Raw genomic sequence first — 22,976 nt, 5'->3', positions numbered from 1 at the left:
GTGCCTCCCCGAGCCCACCCCTCCACGTCCCTATCGCCGCCTGCCGTCCCGAGACAGCCGTCCACGTCACCGCGTGCCGCCCCGAGCCTGCCGTCCTCGTCGCCGGACTCCTGCCATCGTCGCCCCCCTCGAAGTGAGCCCCCCCTTTCCCATGGTCCTGATCGAGCGCCGCTCTTGCGCCCGAGTGCCCCTTGCTCTCTGCTGCCCCTGCTCCATGGTCGCCGCCGGCCCCGACGCATTGAAGAGCAGAAGGAGAGGAGAAGGAGAGGAGAGGAGAAGGAGTGGAGCAGCAGCAAGACGCCGTCCAATTTTTTGATTTTTCTGAATTTTTTTTACAGATATGAACAGTGCATATAGAGGGTGTTTGATCAAATGCTAGATGGCATTGGGCATTTTTAGAATTTATGATATTTTTTGTGGTGAGGTACTGGTGCAAGACAAAGGTGATGGCAAAATTTCAGAATTTTTGGATTGGTTTAGAATTGGTTTTCAGCAAGGAATTTGAATCTGGTTCAAATTTCATTTGAATGGAATTTGAAAATTTTGAACTATGGATCAGAAGGTTTTTGGTGAAATGGAGTGTGGGTACTGTCATGAAGTTGGAGTAATTTTTGTGGTTGTAAAAGAGTTAGGAAAATTTAGAATGTGCTAAATATGTCAAAAAATGTTTTTTTGTTCATATACAGAAAGTTTTTATATATGACTATGGATATATGAGCAATGATGATCCATGGATGTATGCATTGATATATATGAGAAACGATGTTCATAGAATATTTACCAAGTATATATGTATTTTTGTTCATAGCATTTTTTTCCATTTATATATGTATGTGGCTATAGATGGATATATATGAGAAATGATGATCCATGGAAAAGTTTTATATATGCAAAAGTTACATTTTTAGAAAAGTTTTATATATCTAGCTAGGAAAGGAAGAAGAAGAAAAAGAAGGAGAGGAAAAAGGAAAATAAGAAGAGGAAGAAAGGAGAAGAAGAGGAGAGGAAGAAGAGGAGAAATAAATAAGAAGAGGAAAAAAGAAGAAAAAGAAGAGGAGAAGAAGAAAGGAATAGAGGAGAGAAGAAGAAAAAATAGAAAAAATTCTATTCTATTTTTTCTTCTTCTGTCCTCTATTCCTTTCTTCTTCTCCTCTTTTTTTCTTCTTTTTTTTCTTCGATCCTCTCCTCTATTCCTTTTCTTCTTCTCCTCTTTTTATTTCTTCTTCGTTTTCTTATGTTTTATCGGATCTGTCGTCGTCGATATACTACCCCTCTCCCGATAACTTCAACACGAGTGGGGGTCGATATACCCCCTCCCCGATAATATTATTTTCCCATGTACGTATGTCGTCGTTGTCGATATAACCCCCTCCCGATAACTTCAACACGTGGGGGGGGGTCGATATACCCCCTCTCCGATAACATTATTTTCCCATGTATGTATGTCGTCGTTGTTGATATATATACCTCCTCTCCGATAACTTATACCACGGGAGCACCCCCCGGCCCTCTCGCTCGACCAAAACTCTCGAGGACACCCAAACCCTAGAAAAAAACGATGTCGGTCTCCTACCCCCTCCCGCCGCGCCCCTACCGTTGAAGCGTTGCCGAGGCCACCCCAAACCCGGAATAAGCTAGGTCTACGTTTGCACTAATATATCCACCTGCTGTCATGTTTGTGTAATAATTGCCATGTTGTAATATTTGCAGAAACAATGGAGCACGGACGAGACGAGCAAGCAGAAGAGGTGTTGGGGGACATAATCTTAGCCGGAGGTGATATCTTGTCGTATCTTAACGACAATGATGGTCTGGAAGAACAGGGTGAAGAAGCAGGCTACGGTGATCGAAGAGTGGAGGAGGAAAGACATGATTATGATGGCTCCGGTGACCCAATGCTGGTGCAAGAAGGAGCCCGTGGTGACGGCTCTGGTGACCGAACAGAGTCCGGCCAGGTAAATATATTAGTTAAGCCTGTGCTGACTAGCTAATTGATGCATTCATTGTTTTGGTATGTACACATATTAATTAACACTCGTCTTTCTTCTTTTTTCTAGCCCTCCGGATCGAGCACCACTTCGGTAAAGAGACGAGGCCCGAAGAGAAAGTTGCGCCCGGATGAAAGGTTTGAGATCACAGCAATCGCGCGCGACGGCCAACCGATTGAACCCCTCCAGACAAAGGATGCATTTGCTGCTCAGTGCGGGGTTCTAGTTAGGAACAAGATCCCGATCAGCATCCACCAATGGTATAAGCCTAAGAAGGAAGACCCTAAGGTGTCTTATGTCAATGATATGCAGAAAGATGATCTTTGGACTGAGCTGAAGGCAAATTTCACCCTACCACCAGAGGAGGATCCGGAGAAGCCAGTTAAAGAGCAATTAATCAAGTCTCATGCTCTTAAGAAGATGGCAGACCTATTCAGGAGGTGGAAGAATGAGCTGAAAACGTTTGTCGACAAAGAAGAGACACCAGAATTCATCGGCCGGTATGAGAAGATCAGAGATCACTGGCCCGCATTTGTGGCCCACAAGACATCGGAAAAGAGTAAGAAGATGTCAGCGAGAAACAAGAAGAATGCTGCAAAGAAGAAGCTTCACCATCGCACGGGGTCAGGTGGCTACCTCAAAGCCCGACCTAAGTGGGCCAAGGCTGAGAGGGATCTGCTTGATAAAGGGATCGAACCAGAGACAATGAACTGGCCAGACCGTTGCCGGACTTGGTTCTTCGGGGCTGGTGGAACCTTGGACCCTGTATCAGGGAAGTGCCGTTGGACGGACGAACAACTTGAAATACCCGTCAAGAAGCTTAAGTACTATATCGATGCAGCGCAGGAAGGGACGTTCGTTCCAGACAGAGAGAACGACGAGCTCACAATGGCCCTCGGGAATCCTGAGCACCCTGGACGGACACGAGGCACGCCAGGCTCCATTTCGTGGAAGGCTGGTTTTCCAGACGCGGGCGGTTACAAAAGCCAGGAGAGGAGGAAAAAAGTGGAGCAGATCCAAATTCAGAAGCTGCACGAAAGGGTTCAAGCGCTAGAGGAACGAGACGGCAATCGACATGCCGAAACTGCCCCCAAAGCTACACCGCCATCTCAGCGGAGAAGCAGCGTGGCTTCCACCGAGCTGCTTCAGCTGGAGCATGCGGCTCCTGCTAGCTACCCCGTGGATGCTATCACGGAGTCTCAACATTGCCACCTTATGGCGGAATGGCAGAACTTCAAAGTCAAGGCGGCTGTTGGCTCTGTTTTACCTCCTGAACCCGGCGCAACCTACCACTGCCGGCCGATTCTAGAAGGATATGCTAGGGTGATGGTGGATGAAATAACGGAGGGATTTGAGGAGCTCCAGCTTGACCACCCTACCGGTGAAGGGGAGACTCGGCTGGGTTCTGCTCTGAAGACTCCATGCCTATGGCGGAAGGAGCTCATCAAGCTTCCGAACTGGACGGCTCCGGCGAGTAAGGGCACTCCGCCTCCTCCTCCGGCGAGTGATCAGGGCACTCAGCCTCCTTCTCCGGCGCGTGGCGGCACTCCGCCTCCTTCTCCGCCTGCGCCGGCACGCCAGAGCAGCCAGCCTCCTCCTTCTCCGCCTCGTCAGCAAGGGCGGAAGAGACCCGCCGCCGCTGCAGCTGCTCCGGCGCGTCGTAGTTCTTCTCCTCCGCCTCGTAAGAAAGGAAAGAAGACATCCGCAGCCGCTCCGTCTGCTCTGCCGGCGTCTAGCAGTACAGCTGCCAGAGGCGGGAGGCAATACAGATTCGGTCCTTCTCTGAAGACTCCAGAGAAGTTACCATACGAGAGGACCGAGGAGGAAACCAGGGAGATCGTGCGAGCCGAAGTGACAAACTTCTTTGAAGGGGTGAAAGCAAAGAAACAACCACCTCCGGAGGAGAAGGTAGATCCGGTGAAAGCAAAGCGCACTCTGGCTGCCCTGACAAAACCACCAAAGTCTCCGCCGAGAGGCAACTATGAGCGCATTCTTGCAAAGACATATGCCGAAGCGGAGCGGTCGGGAAGTACTGTCAGTGATAAGAGGTTAAAAGAACGACGAGCTGGGAAAAAAATTGCCCAGCTCGGCGAACAAGCGAACCAATCGTGCCCCCCGCTCAAGGTGTCAAAAGACATCGTCGCTAATGATCCGAGGATGGTGGCCGGTTATAGCAATCTTGGAGATTACCTACCCGACGATGTACATTATGAAATCATGGAGGTCGACGAACACAAATACCATTACGGGAAGCCTCTCGTCAAAGATGAAAGATCTCTAACAACGATGATGCGAAAACTACATGATTGGTACATGAAAACCTGCAGAGAGTCTGATGGGATGAATACTTTGACGCTGAGAGTTAAACCGGAGCATGACCTCGTTGGAATTGATCTGCTGAATGTTCCATTTGAGGATTTCTTCCAGTTTTACAATCAAAAGGCCCTCGATAAAACAACGATCACTTGCTACTGTCTGTAAGTAGTACTACTTCTGTCATTAAGTCTCTCTATATAGGTCAGCTCTTTCATTGCATGTGTTTATAATTATCCTCACTATATTATGCAGATTGAAGATCGCCGAATTGAAGAAAAGACAAATCGGTGATATTGGGTTCATTAACACAAATCTCATAGATGCATATACGGTTGAAAAACATCCCAAAGAAGCCGAGGCCAACTTGCTACGATCGTTGGTATTAAATCAAAACAAAGATATAATACTCTTTCCTTACAACTTCAAGTGAGTGTTACTGTCTTGTGCATATTCGGTTTCCCTTATTAGTCTAGGTTATGGTAATGTAATTGATGACTTATGCATGCATGCGCAGCTTCCACTATATTCTCCTAGAGATTAAGCTTGAGCAGGAATTAGTAACCGTCTTAGACTCGAGACGAAAAGATCCCGAGGACTATGCGAACATGACTCAAATGCTCGAGAAGTAAGTTAAATCGATCATTAGCCACCATATCAGCAACTTTATTCATTTCCTGATATCAAGTAATTGTTTTCTTTGTCTGGCAGGGTTTGGAGAAAATTCATCACAAAAGCTCCGGGACTGCCGAAGAAGCTGCAATTTAAACACCCGAAAGTAAGTACTATAGTAGCATGTTCCGCGCATCTCCTAGTGATTCAAGCGCTAGTTTCATCAATACCATTTAGCATGCTTGCTTATCAGTTTGATTAACCTCTATTTCTTGTAAAGTGGTTGTGGCAGGAAGCCGGGAATAATTACTGTGGATACTACGTTTGCGAGTCCATCCGCTACACGACCTGTGAGCGGGGCTACACTGAAGAAGAATATGAAGTGCGTAAGCAATAATATTCACAATTTTATTTTATTACCATCATTTGTGTTGAGTTTCATTTATTCATATATATATGTATTGACCCCCTTCTTCAAATTAGATGTTTCCGAAGCGGGATGAACTCCTAGCACCAGATCGTATGCGAGGAATTCAAGAGGAATTGGCGGCATTCTTCCTTGACCACGTGATCGATGAAAACGGAGAATACTATGTGGACCCTGTGTTCCTACAACTTAATTAGGAGATTGTATTGTAAGAGATAATTATTGTATATATGTAGCCGGTAGTATCGAATAGATATACGAGAACTTGTTGTTCGACCAATCTCTCGGAGAAGGAGAGGTGGTCGATATCACTTCTCTCTGTATGCATATGTTCATGACGATCTTCTGTTTCCTTCATTTGATTACTAGCTAGCGTGTCTAGTCCTCTCCATACGCATATAGTAGGTAGCGTCGACCAAGCACGGAGATAAGAGAGGACACTTCTCTCTATTAATTAGCTAGCTAACACAATATATGAAACACCTAAATTAACCCCCCAAAACCCCTAAACCACCCCCTTTCAAAAAAAACTCAGCTCCTGCCAGCTGCTGACGCGTGGATGCCTATTGGTCCCGGTTGATGACACCAACCGGGACAAAGGGCCCTGCCTATTGGTCCCGGTTGGTGACACCAACCGGGACAAAGGGCCCTGCCTATTGGTCCCGGTTGGTGGCACCAACCGGGACCAAAGGCCCCCCCCTGCCTGGGCTGGCAGCAGCGGCCATGTGGAGGACCTTCTGTCCCGGTTCGTGTAAGAACCGGGACTAAAGGGTTAGGGCTTTAGTAAGACCCTTTAGTCCTGGTTCGAAAACCGGGACAAAAGGCCCTTACAAACCGGGGTAAAAACCCCTTTTCCTACTAGTGCTAGAGTCCCTAAAAAATAGATGAAAAAGAAAGTGTGTGCTAGTAAACAAAAAGCGCATCGTCAACGGTTGTACCACAACATACATGAGCCTTAGCCATCGCCAGCAGGCCAAAGCCTCATCTTTCTCCTCCTTTTTCCGCCCAAACCGCCCTTCTTCCGTTCTTCCCCTCTTGTTGCCTTCACCTCCGCTCTCTTCCGCTCCTCCGATAATAGTATATACTCTCCACCGGCTCTGTGTACACCCGCTCGCCGTCTCGCTTGCCTTCATCTCTCGTGCCCAGGCTTGTCTCTCTGCCACAGTGGGTACTTCGAATTTCAATTCGTCGGTATAGTTCTCCCTCTTTGTAAACCAGCATAGTTGCTTTTCGAAAAGGACTTCAAGATGATATAACCAAAAGTCATCGAGCGGCGGGCTGCACAAGTTGCAAAGATATTTGTATCTAGGATAAAAATATATAATTAATTAGTCTATAATTGTGGTGGTAGCATGGAAGTGTATTGATGAGAATTAATATTCAGGGCCCGAGAATAACCAAAGTTCCTTTTAACACAAAACGAAGAATGTAAAGTGAAAAACAAGATGTAGTTTTGAACATCTAGTCTCGCACGCATTGCCATAGCGACAAAATAGCACGTCCTTGACGTCTATTGCGTGACGCCCATGGCAATAGTTGTGTGGCGGCATCTTTTGTCGTGTGCAGGATCAAATCTCTCAACACGCCAAGGTTCTATATCTACTGGACATAGTGAGTTGTCATTTTGGAAAATAGCACCGCGTTTCATACATACGGGTACGGAGCCTAGAGCCATATGTCTTTCGGTCGGTGGAAAATCACAATTGTCATTGATCTGTCTTCACGAAGAAACAACTTCATATCGCCCAAAGAAGACCGTCACAAATTACCAAACTCTAGCATTCTTAAAATAAACAAGGGCAATGAAAGCCTCAACATTTCAACAAGAGCAAAATGAAAATACAAAATAATATTTGACCACATACCAGGTCTCTTGTGCAAGAAGATAAGAGTAGAAAAACTTGACAATAAAAGAGAAATCCTATTTTCTGCTCCACCCACCCCACCGCATCTAATAATCCAAAAAAGACCAAAAGGGGCCCTGACAAAAATAGGCGAAAAGGAGAGGGCGCGCTAGTAAACAAAAAGCGCAGCGGCAACAGCTGTGGCACAGCACAGGCAGCGTCAGCCTCAGCCATATCAGTCAGTCCAACCCCCGACGCGTCTTCAGTCTTCGCCCCCAGCAAGCCAAAGCCTCCGCCTTTCTCCTCCTTTTCCGCTCAAACAAACCGCCCCCTCCCCTCCCGTCGCCCTCACCTCCGCCCTCGCCGGCAGTAGTATACGCCCGCCACCAGCTCCGACGACCCGCGCCTTCCCCCCCGCTCGCCCGCCGTCGTCTCCCCTGCCCGCTCCCCCGTCCCTCCGCCGCGGTGAGTGCTCCAATTCCGGTTCGTCCGGCCCTTTATCTTTCTGTACAGAGTGTACGGCCCTGGCGCGCGCGTTCTGCTGGCTTCCTGTGGGGGTTTTAGGGGATTCTTGTGGTGTTAGGGGATTCTTGTGATCCCGGTCGCTTATCCCGCCGCAGCGCGGCGACCGGCGTTTCTGGGCGGAGTTTTGGTCGCGCCGCAGGGGAAGGGGGCGCAGGTAATGTCAGAGACGGACGATCCTGCGGCTGCGGGTTGGAATCGATGCGCGTGCGACGTGTCGAATCTAATTTGTTTTCTTTTTTCACCTCCTTGTTCGTGATTGTTCTCAGCTTGGTTGTCAGTTTGCTCCGCTCCATGTACTGAATCCTAGATGCTGCAAGGGGGAATTGATTGGGAAAAAGATTGTTACGTGGCGGTTTATTGGCTAGAAGAGAATTTCGTTCTCGCAAGTCACGAATGCGTAAAGCGATGTTTATGCCTTTCCCTCTGCTTTTCGTTGTTCTTGACAGCTTAGTTATGAGTTCTGTCACGGAATTTTCTTGGAATTTTGATGCGTTGTTGTGTCGCGAGAGATGCCGTGACAGTGAAAGCTCGACTTGATGGATATTTACTTGTGGTAATAATTACTGTGTGACCATTACTTTTCTGGTAACTGCCTAGACTAGGCAAGGAAAAAGATCTGACTATAAATTTGGAATTGTGCTGACTTTTCTTGTATCTATAAGCTACTCCATCCTTTCCAAGATACCTGACGTTTCAGATATGGACACTATCTCTAATACACAACTTTGATTTTCTTTTTATAATATATAATTATATATTTTGGAACTATTTTTCGTTGCCAATCTAGTGGTACAATTTCTATGAATAAATATGAGCATTTTTTGATAATTAGTTGTGAAAGATAAAGGAGATAATCTCCACTAAAAAAAAAGATAAAGGAGATGACAGTGCTGCATGCTTGTGAGCAACTGGAGGAAGTGTATGTTGGTTTATGGCATACGCGGTCTAGCTTTAATGAGACGAAGATATCCAGCTGGTTGTATTGTGTATACATAATTATTTCTGGCTCCCGATATCTAAAAAATGCAAGATCATCCGTTGCTTGTCGTGTTCTATCATGACTGAATGTCTGAATCAGTTACCGCTCTTTCTAGCAGAATCAATTGCTGAATTGACTGTAGAATAAAGCAGGAATGTCATGCTCACCTGAAAGTGTGATAAAAGCAGAATCATTTCAATAGGTGAATTTGGGATGCAGTTACACTCCAGATTTTTCTGTATGATTTATGTGGGGCACAATAAGCACAATAAGTAGTACATACTACTTTACTTAAGTGGTTAACACATTTGTGCAAAATATGGTGCTTCAAGATAGCTTTATAACACCTTTCAAAGAAAATATAGCTTTATAACTCGACCATTTCTTTACTTAATTGTATCTTTACATTTTTTTTTTGTTCATGCATGCATTTTTATTCACATTCATGCAGTTTTTCAATATTTGACGGTTATTCTTTGTTGCACAGGGTTTGTTCTAGAGGGTGTATCTGAAGTTCTCTCAGCATCCGAGTGCGCAGCTTTGTACAAAAGGAACCATTCAGGCCATCTCAGATTGTCTTCATGGATGAATGATAGGATCACCAGTTGCTGTCACTTTAAGTATCTACAAGTCACTCTTTTCATAATATTTCTGAGCAGAGGTTGGGGAGTCAAGTTGTAAGGGTGTAAAGATGGACTACTCTAATGGTTCTTTCTTTCCTTCATGGCCTGGCAATTCCGCTTCCGAGAATTATAGCTTTGTTGATGGTTCAGTGGAATCATATGCAGAAGAAGGAAGTATGCCACCTACAGGCTATTTCAGAGCTAGATCAAATCAGAATTTAACATTTGATGAGCATGAACAGAACCCTGCTATGCTTGCAAATGGGTGCTTGCCGTACAACACCCAGACTGATCTATTATCTGGTGAGATTCTGTCAGAGGACAAACATTCCAACAGCCTTATGGAGCTTCCACAACTTCAGAACAATGGCAGTCTGCAAAGTAATTTAATCCCACCAGGGACTCTTCAGTGCACTTCAACACCTGGAACATTTGACCTGCAGTTGGATACCCCTGGCCTTCTAGAACTTCCTCATGCCTTGTCCAGTTCAATTGAAAGCAATGGTAGTGAAGTTTCAGCTTTTCTTGCTGATGTACATGCTGTTTCTTCAGCCTCAACTCTGTGCTCGACATTCCAAAATGTTCCTTCCTACATGGAACCAGTAAGCCTAGAAGCTTTCAGTTTTCAAGGGATACAAAATGCTGCTATGTTCAACAATACAAGTCATTCAAATGGGAACCTGTCAGTATTTGATGAGGCAACCATGGCATCACTACATGTAAGGCTCATGACAAAGATATAACTATAACATATTGGTACTACTGTTACCTATTTCTCATTCACTTAACTATTCATTCTTGTGGTAATACAGGATAGCAAAGAATTTCTCAGTGGTAGCATCTCATCTTTTGGTACGGCCGAGCAGTCACAACTAGCTGGTAGTGGTTTGAAGGCTGAACAACAGGTTTTAATTTTGGAACTCTGCCACTAAACAGCAATAACTACACGTTATTTTTCATTCAATACTGTACTGGTAAATTAACTTCTTTTGTTTGTATTGCAGGAACAAAATGCGATGTGCAATATTCCACTCCCTTTCGCTTCTGGTAGTCAGATGGCAGTGAGTGAAGCACAAGGGGCAATGATTCCTTCGAAGGTATTCTTTAGCATTTGTTACATATTTAGTGTTTCGTTTTATTCTCTTTCTTTGGATTCATATCTAACTGAGTTTGACTGTTTGCAAATGTTCAGATAAGCTCAACGATGCATAACAATAAAAGTGAGTACCCTGTCCCTATCAGCCATTCTGCTGATGCGCAGAACAAGGCAAATTCAGCTAATGGAAACAGTGCCAGTGCTAAGCCACGAGCAAGGGCTCGTCGTGGACAGGCAACTGACCCTCATAGTATTGCTGAACGGGTGAGTTATCTTGTTTGGTAAATTCACTCTAGATAAATGAAATTTTTTCATAACTTGGGTTGGTTGAATTTTATCTATGTGTTCATGCCCTATCATATATTTCTAACTGGAACTTGCTTAATACTGCAGCTTCGCAGAGAGAAGATCTCAGAGAGGATGAAAAATCTCCAAGACCTTGTACCAAACTCAAATAAGGTATTATTTTAGTGTTTCCATTTATATTGGTACAAAAAATGCAGGGGTATTTCTTTTTTCCCTATTCAACATGCAGTACATTTATATTAGTCCACCGAAATATCTTTTATTACTTCCATATAACGAAATCAGAAGAGAATGACATATGGTAATAACGAATCATATATGTGGATACATATGTGCTGAAGTATTGTTTTAAAATTGGCCCAGCAATAACTGAAGCAAGTAGTTGTTTGGATTTTATGACTTGAGAAGTGCAAATAAGATTTGTCCCAAATAGTTACCAGTTAGGGGTAGCCTACCCCAACTTGCTTGGGACAAAATGCCTTGCTGTTGTTGTAGTTATCAGTTAGGGGTAACCTAAGCCATCACAAGTCATAGTTTCAGTTCCTTTATGATCTGCTTAATGTTTTAGGCATGTTTGTTTTGTAGCCACACTTCGGCAAACTAGAGTTTGACAAGTTAGAGCTTTTCTCGCCACTGTTTGGTTAGTGCCTAGCGCCATACTTGCAGGGCATCACACTTCTCTAGTACTTATGCATCATGCTTGACGTGTCGTATGCACAAGCCAAATTTGCATTTGTTGTGGCGGGCAGGCACCGGATTCGGGCACAACAAAATGTGTGCCACCTATACTGTTATCCATGCCTGGTTTAGAACATTGCAAAGTTAATAAAATTAACTTTTCCTTAAGTTTATTGGTCACTCTCGAATAAAATAGTATAACAATGAAATTTGGAATTCCTAACCAATAGTCTTTTTTATGTGAGCAGGCAGATAAATCATCAATGCTCGATGAAATAATTGATTATGTGAAATTTCTTCAGCTTCAGGTGAAGGTGCGTCCACAAACATGTTCATGAGTAGTAACTTTCCCTGTTGGTTGTCATTCTCCTTCATTTCCTTTCTCTGAAACAAATCGCCCTGGTTTCAACATTACAGGTCTTAAGCATGAGTAGGCTAGGAGCTCCCGGGGCAGTTCTTCCCCTCCTTGCAGAATCTCAAACTGAGGTACGAAAACTTTTCTGTTTGTATAAAGTGAATAGCTCCTTGTTGTGACTATAGGCATAAAAAAAATTGGTAGACAATGACGTGTTTTTTCGTTGTTGCATTTCTACAGTTGGTTACACTACTTTTATGACCATAATATGCTTCGTGATTATTCAGGAGTCTTAGAGCTCCACTTGCATTGTAGTTAGAATTTATATTAGATTCTTTTGTATTTTTCATGGCTTTAATTTGGTTGAATGTAACCAAATTTAATTTACCAATACCAGTACTGATGAATAAACACTTCATTCAAGTCAAGTCCTTGCTTTTTCTCTAGAATGCCCGTGTACTCAATTTTTATTGCACTGTCGAACTTTCCACAGGGCCGTAGCAATTCACCTCTATCATCTCCAACCGCTTCACAAGGGCTTCTGGACGCAGCAGGCCCAGAAGACAGCTTGGTCTTTGAGCAAGAAGTTATAAAGCTGATGGAAACAAGCATCACAAATGCAATGCAGTACCTTCAGAACAAGGGCCTCTGCCTGATGCCTATCGCTCTTGCTTCAGCCATATCCAACCAGAAAGGCACTTCTGCAGCTGCAATCCCTCCAGAAAGGTGAAAACAGAAAGCACATCATGCTCCTCCCATCGGCCCGCGGAAACAACTGTCGAAATGTGCTAGAGTTCATAGAAGTTGTGAGAAAACAAAAATCCGAGGCTGAAGGATAGGAAGTTATGCGACTAATAGTCCAAGCTTATGGTATAATCTAGTAGCTTACTCCAAGAAACCTATACTTTTTCTCTTCTCTGTTGCACATCGGTTGGTGTGTATTCTTTTGTTTTTTGGACGGCATTCTAACTGGGTACAAGTGTCTGGCACCTTGGGTTGTACATGGATCTATGAGGGTTATTACCGACTGTTCATGCAGGTTACAGCTTTACTTAATCAGTTCTTTTTTGCTATCTGAGATATGTGCTTTGGCATTAGGACATGTCCAGATATCCACACTATTGGGAACTGATGCAGGTGCTGGTGCTCATGTACCAACATCAGCATGGATCCAACAATGAAAAAGGTGAGGCGGACAACAGACAGCATGTGCTGCTGCTGGCTATTTCAATGACAATCTTTTTGGATGTTATATGATGATCAAAGCAGACCTAGGAAAACTCGGTTGCTTTGGGTTTCACTTGGTTAGGGCAACTCTAATCTCCTCGAAACTTAACTCCCAAAGGAATATGTGTAGTAGCCTCATTTTTCGTCGACCCCCAAGACTTTTAAGTCCATAAACTTTTTTTTTGCACTTTCTCTCATCACATTGCATACGTAAACCTCATTTCCATTTCATTTCAAAAACATATTTAATACAACCTTGATGATTTGAATGCATACATTCCAACTACATTTGAAATGGGAATGCACAAAATCTCAAATTTAAATCACAAATGTTCATGAAGTACTGAAAGCAACGACATATAGTTCATCTGATAGCAAGAACATAGAGCAAAGTCCGTTGAGAATAAATGGGAGACAACATTGAGTATAGATTAAGCACCCACATCCATCTTGGCAACACTGAGGATAACAGTTTTGGCATTTCCAAGATCTCGTGACGAGCTTGCTCAAAATAATGTTTTGCCATATGCCGTCCAATTGTGAAAACGTCCATGAGCATGAGATCCTCAACCTCACCTCCTCGAGGGCAAGCTTCCTATCCTCCTCCGCTGCCTTCCTCTTCTCCAACCGCGCGGAGTTCATCCACCTTGCCATCTTCCCTGCCTTCACCATTTCTCTCTTTGGTGTTTTCTCCTAATTCCTCCTTGCGCACTTCTCATTATCTTTTAAGAATTATCCAACAATGATGCAAAGTGAAGACCGTCCCACCATTCTTCTTGTTGTTTTCCTTGAGAAGTCCTTGCATGTAGGAATCAAGCTCATTGAGTGGCATACCACTTGTCGCTGTTTCTTTCACTCAACACAACTTTCCCATCTGGTTGCATTGATCTTGAATTGTTGACTAGTGGTGCGAGTGCGAATATTTTGTGAGGTTGGACTCAACCTTCACCATGCAATTATAATACTCCTCAGTTCCTCTCCAAAATGTTTCTTTGCTCTTATCTGTGCCTACCACCGTGTCAAGAGACACATTCATTCATGCATAATACAGTGCTATGTCCTCCTTTGCATTGTAATTCCTCATTCTTCCCATCTTCTTCATGGTTTGGCTTGAGATCCCGAGGACAACTTTCTCCTATTTTTGTATCGCCAACTCCTCCATCTCGTTGAGTTTGTTCATGCCAACACCACCATTCGGCGTCGACATGCAAATTTGACATGAACACATCCACCGGCGAATCACTACAGGAATCAGGTTCTTTGCCGTCACCAAAGGCGGACGGCAAACCTCTTTGCTGTCTGCCACCGACGGCAAAGATGTACGGCAAAGAAGGTGACGGTAAACAGGTTCTTTGCCGCCTGCTTCGTCAAAGCGGACAGCAAAGGCCCTTTGTCGTCTGTGGCTGACAGCAAAGAACATGGACGGCAAATAACAGGCATTAGCCACGTTAGGTGTCTAACGGCGGCCTTTGCCGTCCGCCAGCGGACGACAAACATGCGGTGGCATTCGTCGTCTGCCATCTTACGTCAGCCACACGTCATGCCCCCCTAAGTCTTTGCCGTCTGCCATAGACGGCAAACTCCCACAGCCTTTGCCGCCAGACACAGACGGCAAAGTAACCAAATGGGTCAACTCCCAGATTGCACAGGTTGCTGCCACATGGGCCTTGCTGTCTGTGGCAGACGGCAAAGGCCCCTTTGCCGTCGGTGGTAGACGGCAAAGTGCTTGTATTGTTTTTGTTTTTTCTGTTTTCTGTTATATCCCTGCATTTTCAAAAGATATATATGATATATATAGTTTCAACCTCAAACATAGCCCATGTATCAATCATCTAGCAGTCCATCAATGCAACAGAACACATAGGGTATTAAAAGATCCAATACATACATAGTTTCTCGGAGTTCATCCATATATACATACATAGTTTCACATTGTGCTTCAATACAAATGAAAACAAGAACTAAACACTACCAGTCCATCAATGCTGCTTCCATGGAGTGAATCAAACCTGCAAAAATGGGAGTAAGAAAGTTAGAATAAGAAGAAGACTAGGAGAAGAAGAAGAAGAAGAAGAAGAAGAACTTCTTCTTCTTCTTCTTCTTCTTCTTATCCTTTTCCTCCTCATTCTTATTCTTCTTCTTTTATTCTTTCTTTTTCTTCTCTTTCTTCTTCTATTCTTTTTTCTCCCCTTCCTTGTTTTTTTCTTCTTATTCCTTATTTGTGTCATTTTAGAGCTAACTTCGGTAATTATGACATTTTGGAGGAAAATAAGCTAAGTATAGGACATTTTTGTGCTAACCTAGGTGATGATGCCATTTTTTAGCCAACTTACGTAAGTATAGCTCATTTTTTATCTAACTTGGGTAATTATGCCATTTTGTAGGAAAATAAGCTAAGTATATGACATCTATGAGAGAACCAATGTTATCATGCCATTTTTGAAATGAATAAGCTACTTATGTCATAAATGAACTAAATAAGCTAATTATGTCATTTTGGAGGTAACTTACCCTCATCACAACAAATGCGATCAAGATCGCAACTAAGGTAACAATTGATCCAACGACATAATGATACCAAGCCTCATTACCAATGACATATTTTCTATTCTTCTTAATCTTCAAGCGCATTGCATCCATCTTCAAGCACATTGCATCCATCTTCATCTTGTGATCATCGATGACATCGGGAACATACAACTCCAATTTCATCTTCTCTTCTTCAATTCTTTTCATTTTTTCTTTCAAATACTCGTTTTCTTTTTCAACTAAATTTAACTTCTCGACAAGAGGGTCGGTTGCAATTTCCGGTTCACATACCTCCTAGATAAAAATATTTATATGTCAACTTGATGGCCATAATTGTCAGAAATGCGAAATACAACAAATAGTTATAAAAGAGAATATACCACATCCGAATCATAAACTGGGCGAGGGCCGATGGGGACGGATATCAAGACCATGGCACTATGTATAACAAACAATCATGCAAAGTAAGAAAATTATACAAGTAACTATATAAATCATACATTCATACAAGTAACTATATAAATCAAGTACAACATAAAAAAATTGAATACCTAATAATAATCTTGATCGTTGGGTTTAATAAATGCATCATCATCATCACTATCATGAATGAAGTGCTCATCGAGTTCAGCGGCATCAACATGTGGAAGGCCACCTTTACGTAATTGGTCAAGCATTGACAAATAATCCGCAACAGTAACCTCTTCTTGTTCAAACTCTTCTTGTTCCGGCTCAGGGGTGAAGTCGGCTTCACTGTCGATGTCTACTTCAATGTTCTGGGGTGAAGTAGAGCGTTTCTTGAAGCGTTTTTTGGAAAGACGTGTTTCTTGGAAGAATTCACCTTCATATGTGTCTGGGTTAATGTGAGGTTCATAATCCTCTTCATTGGGGGGAGGTGGTCTAACATGTGGCGGCACTTCATAAATGACATCCCAACTATTCATATTTGGATCAGTTTGGCTGGCCCACGGTAGATAGAAAACTTGGGTTGCCTGTTGAGCCGTAATATAGACATCGGGAACATCTAAATGGGTGCTTTGTTTGATTTTGACTAGCCCTATATGTTCATGAGTCCTTCTAGTCTCCTTCGACTGGAACCAATAACATTTGAAGACTACGACGTTCGGTGGGTTTTCACCATAGAATAGAAGTTCATAAATTGCTTCAACTCTCCCATAATACTCGATACCTCCATCACCGATAGCAGAGACACAACAATTTGTAGACTTTCGGTCGGCCATAGATAGCTCTTTGCCATAGGTACTAAAGCAATACCCGTTGATGTCGTATTTGTCAAATGAACGGACCTTGTAGTCAAAACCATTAGCGACTTGTCTCAATTCGGCATCCATAGACTCTGAATTAGCCTACAAGTTTAATACGAAAGGATTGTTGCATTAGCCGCAAATTAGACGAAGAAAATGAGAATGGCCTAATGGAAATTACCGTTTGTTTGAACCAAGAGATGAAACCGAGAAACCCGCTTCCTTGCTTTGCCAGAAGCTCATACTCTTTGATGGATTCCTTTTCGATCTCCGCTCCATCCGAATTTGGCGACGTATCAACTGTATCAAATATCCGGGAACAAGAGATTTCCAAAGGAATTAGAAGTTGTGAAACAATGTACCGCGATAACTTATTCGATGTACGACCACACTTTTGTTAGGTTGTTGAAGATATACAACGAAATGGTCCGCCATTCTTCGACATCCAACGATATTGGTTTAGCAGCACCGGCTGGTGCGAGATTCCCTTTGAATAGGCTGAGGTTAGATCCACCTTTTTTACGGTCGCCAGCATTGTACCGAGGCTTCGGATTATGCAATGACAATTTTTGTCTTCGTAGTGTGCTCTCACGAAGTTTGCCGCCTCCTCAGTAATGAATGCCTCGGCCATCGATGCTTCAATTCTAAGTTTTTTTTACATTTTGCTCGGAGCGTCTTCTGCATCCTCTCAGTTGCGTAGAGCACCAATGATTTTGTACGCCCCCCAATCTTGCCTCGGTCACGAGATGCGAAATCAAGTCTTGCATTGGATTAAAGAAGCCCGGCGGAAAGATCTTCTCTAACTGGCAGGTCAACTCCGGCGCCAACTCTTCCATTTCTTCTACCACGACAGGCGAAAGTTCTTTCGCACAAAGAACACAGAAGAAATATCTCAGCTCAGCTAGTACTAGCCATTCATCCTCAGGGATAAATCCATGCAACATCACCGGCATTACCCGCTCAATCCATATGTGCCAATCATGACTCTTGAGACCAAATATTTTCAATTTTTCAAGACTCGCTCCCCTCGTTAGATTTGCTGCATACACATCGGGGGACATCACACTACTAGGGAAAACCTTATACACAGAATCTTAGCAGCAGCGCGGCACAAAAAGGAGCGCTACTGCTAATTAGCAGTAGCGAGGTGAAGGAAAACACGCTACTGATGCAAATTTAGCAGTAGCGCGTGAGGGCTAAACCACGCTGCTACAAAAATCGACCAACAGTAACCAACAACCTAAGTTTAGCAGCAGCGCGGCAGCACGACGCGCGCTACTGCTAATGCAATAGTAGTAGCGCGCTTTTTACTCACGTCGCTGCTGCTAATTTTGAAATTGTCCACACGGTTGGCCCTGTTTAGCAGTAGTGCATGTGGGAAAAGCGTGCTGCTGCTACGCTCTTAGTAGTAGCGCGTTTTTCCTCCCGCTCTACTGCTAAGACGCAGCACCCCACCACCTTTTTCCACCCGTGTCCTCCCCTCCCCCATCTCCTCTCCTTCCTTTCCCCTACCTCCCACATCCTCCCTCTCTCACTCTTCTTCTTTCTCAATACTTCTCCCCCATTACTCTCCCTCTTCTACCTACCTTTCTCTCTCTTCATTACTCCCATCTAACTACACCACCTCCATTAATGCATCTCCTTTCTCTTTTTCCTTCCCCCTCCACTAGTTGAAGTTGTCTCCTCCCAAATTAGCTAGCTAGGTAGATGTAGCATTTAGTTAAGTGACCTATTTGCCCCCTAACTAGATCTATCTTTGTCAAGAAGAGCTTTGTGCACTTTTGATCTCCCTACATCATCATCACCATTGTGTGCTCGATCTCGAGATAGAGGTGATTAAAATTTCATGCTTTTGCAAAATGGAAATATGTGTATGCGTGTGTGATATGATAATTGGGCAATATAATGGAAATTGTGTGTGTGGCATGAGTTGACGCCAAATTGTGCTTTTGAGTTGCCTATGTTTTGCCGAAATGTCGATTTATTTCCGTTTCGACGAATTCCGGGCAAACTCTAGATCTATATATGTCCTATTTTTAGGGAAGATCATGCCGAATTTTTGTATGACTTTGGTGCATGCACGCATTTTTATAATCAATTTGTTTATTATTACCGTGCAGACGTTCATGATGGTCAGTGGAACGATGGTGGACAGGTGGTTGCGGTCGGCGGTGCAGGACATGAAAGAAAATAACCGGAAAGAGGTTTTATGTCTGTGTCGAAAATGCAAAGGAATAGTTTGGCTCGACCCCTATGACGATGGTCGTGTCGAAGCGCACCTGCTCATGACTGGTTTCATGGATGGCTATACTTGGTGGATAATTGAAGATGAGGATGACGATGTTGAGGACGCCGACGGGGCAGGCAATGACGACACGGGGCAAGACGAAGAGATGATCGATAATGGCGGCGGGGAAGAGGCCGGACATGGCGGCGGAGAAGGGGCCGGACATGGCGGAGTAGAAGGGGCCGGACATGGCGGCGGAGAGAACGTGGAGTCCACGCAGCAAAGTTCATCGGTACTAAGTTCAATCGTGCGGGACCCTCATGTTCAAGCACTGCTTCGCAAGGAAACGAGTACTGAGAGAGCTGCTTCTAGAGAGGAGGCTAAGCTGGAGCAACTGGTGGTAGACTCGAACACTCCATTGTATGATGGTTGCAATCCTGAGGTGACCCGCTTGAGTTTCACGCTCCAACTCCTGAAGACGAAGGCTAAAAACAAATGGACCGACACTAGCCTCGATGAGCATCTCAAGTACCTAAAGGATGTTCTTCCCGCAGGGAATCTATGTCCTACTAGTGTTGATGAGGCCAAGAAGATTGTGTGCCCTCTTGATCTGCCGCAAGTTAGATACCATGCATGCATCAACGATTGCATAATTTATCGGAAGGATCACGCGGAAAAAACAAGTTGTTCGGTGTGCAATGCTTCTCGATACAAGAAGGCCGGGAAGAAATGTCCCCAGAAAGTTGTATGGTACTTACCGATCACTACTCGTCTCCAGCGGTATTTCGTAGATCCCAAGGAAGCAAAGCTAATGCGCTGGCACGCAGAGAGGAAGAAGCCCGGCGATGGAGATGGTCCGAAGCTGAGACACGTCAAGGATGGAAGCCAGTGGAGAGCGTTGAACAGCTTCTACCGGTATTTCGAATGTGATGCAAGGAACATCGTGCTCGGCGCGTGTACCGATGGCATGAATCCGTTTGGCAACCAGAACACCAACCATAGCACATGGCCCGTGTTTGTATGGACGTACAACCTCCCCCCTGGTTGTGCATGAAGTCGAAGTACATTCACATGAGCATGCTTATTCAAGGGCCGAAACAACCAGGAAATAATATTAATTTGTATCTGGGGCTACTTCAAGAGGAGTTAGACACGTTATGGAAAACACCTGCCAAGACATGGGACGCCAGCAAAGGCGAGTATTTCTACATGAGAGCCGCGCTGATCACGACGGTGCACGACTATCTCGGTTACGGATATGTCGCAGGCCATGTGTGCCATGGATATTGTGGATGCACGCGGTGCATGGATGATACAACATCTCAGCAGCTAACGTCAAGGAAAGATGGCGGGTCTGGGAAAATCGTGTACATGGGGCATCGAAGATGGCTCGAACAGGACGACCCGTGGAGAAAGCGTGGAGATCTATTCAATGGTCACGCTGAGCATCGAGGACCTCCACGTAAGCGGAGCGGTGCCGAAATCGATGAGCTGTTGAAAAACTGGAAGGAGTGCCCCGCGCCGCGAAAGACGATGAAAAAGGCGCCGGAGCCGCTGCTGAAGGTATGGAAGACGAGGTATGTGTTCTGGGACTTGGAGTACTGGCACAAACTCGATACACCTCATTGCCTTGATCAAATGCACATCTGTAAGAATGTCCTTGAGAGCTTGCTCGCAACACTGATGAACATGCTGGATAAGACCAAGGATGGGCCGAAGGCAAGAAAAGACTTGCAAGATTTGAATATCAGGGAAGATCTGCACATGCCACCCCGTAAACAGTAGACGAGACAGAGACGGAGACAGAGGCGCGGGAGAAGAAGGGCAAGAAAATAAAGAAAGAGGATTATTGCCCCCCTTCTTGCTTCACCTTAAATCAGGCTGAGATCGATCAATTCTTTAAGTGCCTTATCGGAGTCAAAGTTAGTTCCGGTTACTATGGCAAGATAAGCAGATATCTAGACACGGACAAGAAAAGGTTCCGCGGGATGAAGTCCCATGACTGTCATGTGATGATGACGCAGATACTACCTGTTGCCCTTAGAGGGATAATGGACAAGCACGTCCGTGACACGCTTATTGGTCTCTGCAACTTTTTTGACGTCATCTCTCGAAAGTCGATCAGTCTGAAGCATCTCCGAAGGCTACAGGAAGAGATCGTTGTGATACTAAATGAGCTTGAGATGTACTTCCCGCCCGCGTTCTTTGACGTGGTGGTGCATCTGTGTGTCCATATTGTGGACGACATAATATACCTGGGGCCGTCATTTCTGCACAACATGATGCCGTTTGAGAGGATGAATGGGATCATCAAAGGATTCGTTCGTAACATGTCCCGTCCGGATGGAAGCATCGTCCAGGGCTATCTGACACAAGAGTGCATCTCTTTCTGCGAGAATTTTCTATATGGCACAGACCAGCCGCCTGGTGTTAGTGTTGGTTTGCCCGTTAACAAGCACGATGGGAGGCTCGAAGGAGAAGGTCACTCCAACGGTCGCAGGGAACTGCACGTGGCATACACAGATCGACGCAGCGACTTTGACAGAGCAAACTTGGTAGTGCTACAACACCTAGACGAGGTAGATCCTTTCGTGGCAATGCACAAAGAAATTATCGCAAAGAAGTATCGTGACCGGGGGGTATGCAGGACAGACGCCGAAGTTAATAGAGAGCACAACTCCACTTTCCTGCATTGGTTCAAAGAGCATATTATTGCTAACCCCCCGGAGGAGGGCTCTAAGGACGGATTGCTCATATACGCCTTAGCACATGGCCCCTCGCCCAACCTCCTAACCTATTAGGCATACGATATCAACAGATACACATTCTACACGGAGGCCAAAGATATGGATAGTGATGATCAGAACTCAGGGGTGACGATGGAATGCATGACCGACAGAGACAACGGCGCAACTGAAAGATTTTATGGAAGGGTCGAGGAGATATGGGAGCTTGACTACTCTGGACTGCACAACACGACGCTGTTCCGTGTCAGATGGGCTAAGAATGTCGAAAGAGAAAACTGGAATTTCACTACCATGACTATACCCGACGCCAAGAGCGGTATCGTGAACGCTATCGCAAAAACGAGCCATGGGTACACGCTAAGCACGTGACACAATGCTTCTTCATAACCGACCCGCGCAATCCCAGCCGTGTTGTCGTGAGGAGAGGCAAAAGGAACATCATTGGAATGGATGGAGTCGCCAACGAGGAAGACTATGATCAGTACGGCAACCCAATGAGGGAAGATGATGATGATGATGAAGTATACATCAAAAGAAGAATCAATACTACATTACCTAAGAAAAATCATACTCCATGGAAAAGGCAAAGTCACAATGAGGGGCTCAATTATTCTTCAACGAACAAGAAGGGAAAGAAGCTGACTCAAAAACGAAAACGTCAACGCTGAGGAACCGTATGTTATTGGTCAAATGATGTAATATATATGTTCCTATTTTGTATACACACTTAGCCATTATTATGCATGGGTCCAATGATGTAATATATATGTTCCTATTTTGTATATATATTTAACCGTCAAATGATGCAATATATATCGCCTTCAATTCCCTTCGTTCACTGCTCTCGGAAAATAAAGAAAAGAAAAGTGAGAGAAAATAAAGGAAAAGAAAATAGAAGGAAACAAACAGGAAAACTGTTATATAGCAGCAGTGCTTTTGTGAGAAAAGAGCTACAGCTAGTCAAGGTAGCAGTAGCGGTTTCTACACGAAACCGCTATAGCTACCTGGAGTAGCGGTAGCGCGTTTTGCCTAAATGCTCTAATACTATGCCCACTTAACCCCCAAAATCCCCACTCATATCTTCATCCCGCCTCTTTTCCCCCAAATCCCCACTCTCTCTTCCCCCGTCGCGCCGCCGGAGCCCTGCCCTCGCCGCGGCTCTGCGCTCGCCCCCGACCGACCCCGGCGCCGGCTCCGGCCCCCGACCCCGACCGACCCCGGCCCCGACCCCGGCT

At 44.7% G+C, this 22,976-nt stretch overlaps 1 protein-coding gene across 1 annotated transcript; it reads left to right on the top strand.

Annotated features, from left to right (window-relative positions):
* The first annotated feature begins 7,414 nt into the window (after positions 1–7,414).
* LOC100127073 (uncharacterized) lies at positions 7,415–12,819 on the top strand. The gene is made up of 9 exons (XM_044582747.1): positions 7,415–7,649; positions 9,176–10,030; positions 10,124–10,216; positions 10,316–10,408; positions 10,504–10,671; positions 10,801–10,866; positions 11,640–11,705; positions 11,809–11,877; positions 12,240–12,819. Exons 2-9 carry the CDS (start codon positions 9,380–9,382, stop codon positions 12,474–12,476), a joined length of 1,443 nt encoding a protein of 480 aa, XP_044438682.1. The 5' UTR covers positions 7,415–7,649; positions 9,176–9,379; the 3' UTR covers positions 12,477–12,819.
* Positions 12,820–22,976: the final 10,157 nt, after the last annotated feature.

Source organism: Triticum aestivum, chromosome 7D, assembly GCF_018294505.1.
Source record: "Triticum aestivum cultivar Chinese Spring chromosome 7D, IWGSC CS RefSeq v2.1, whole genome shotgun sequence".
NCBI lineage: Eukaryota > Viridiplantae > Streptophyta > Magnoliopsida > Poales > Poaceae > Triticum > Triticum aestivum.
This window is presented reverse-complemented; position numbering and strand designations above follow the sequence as displayed.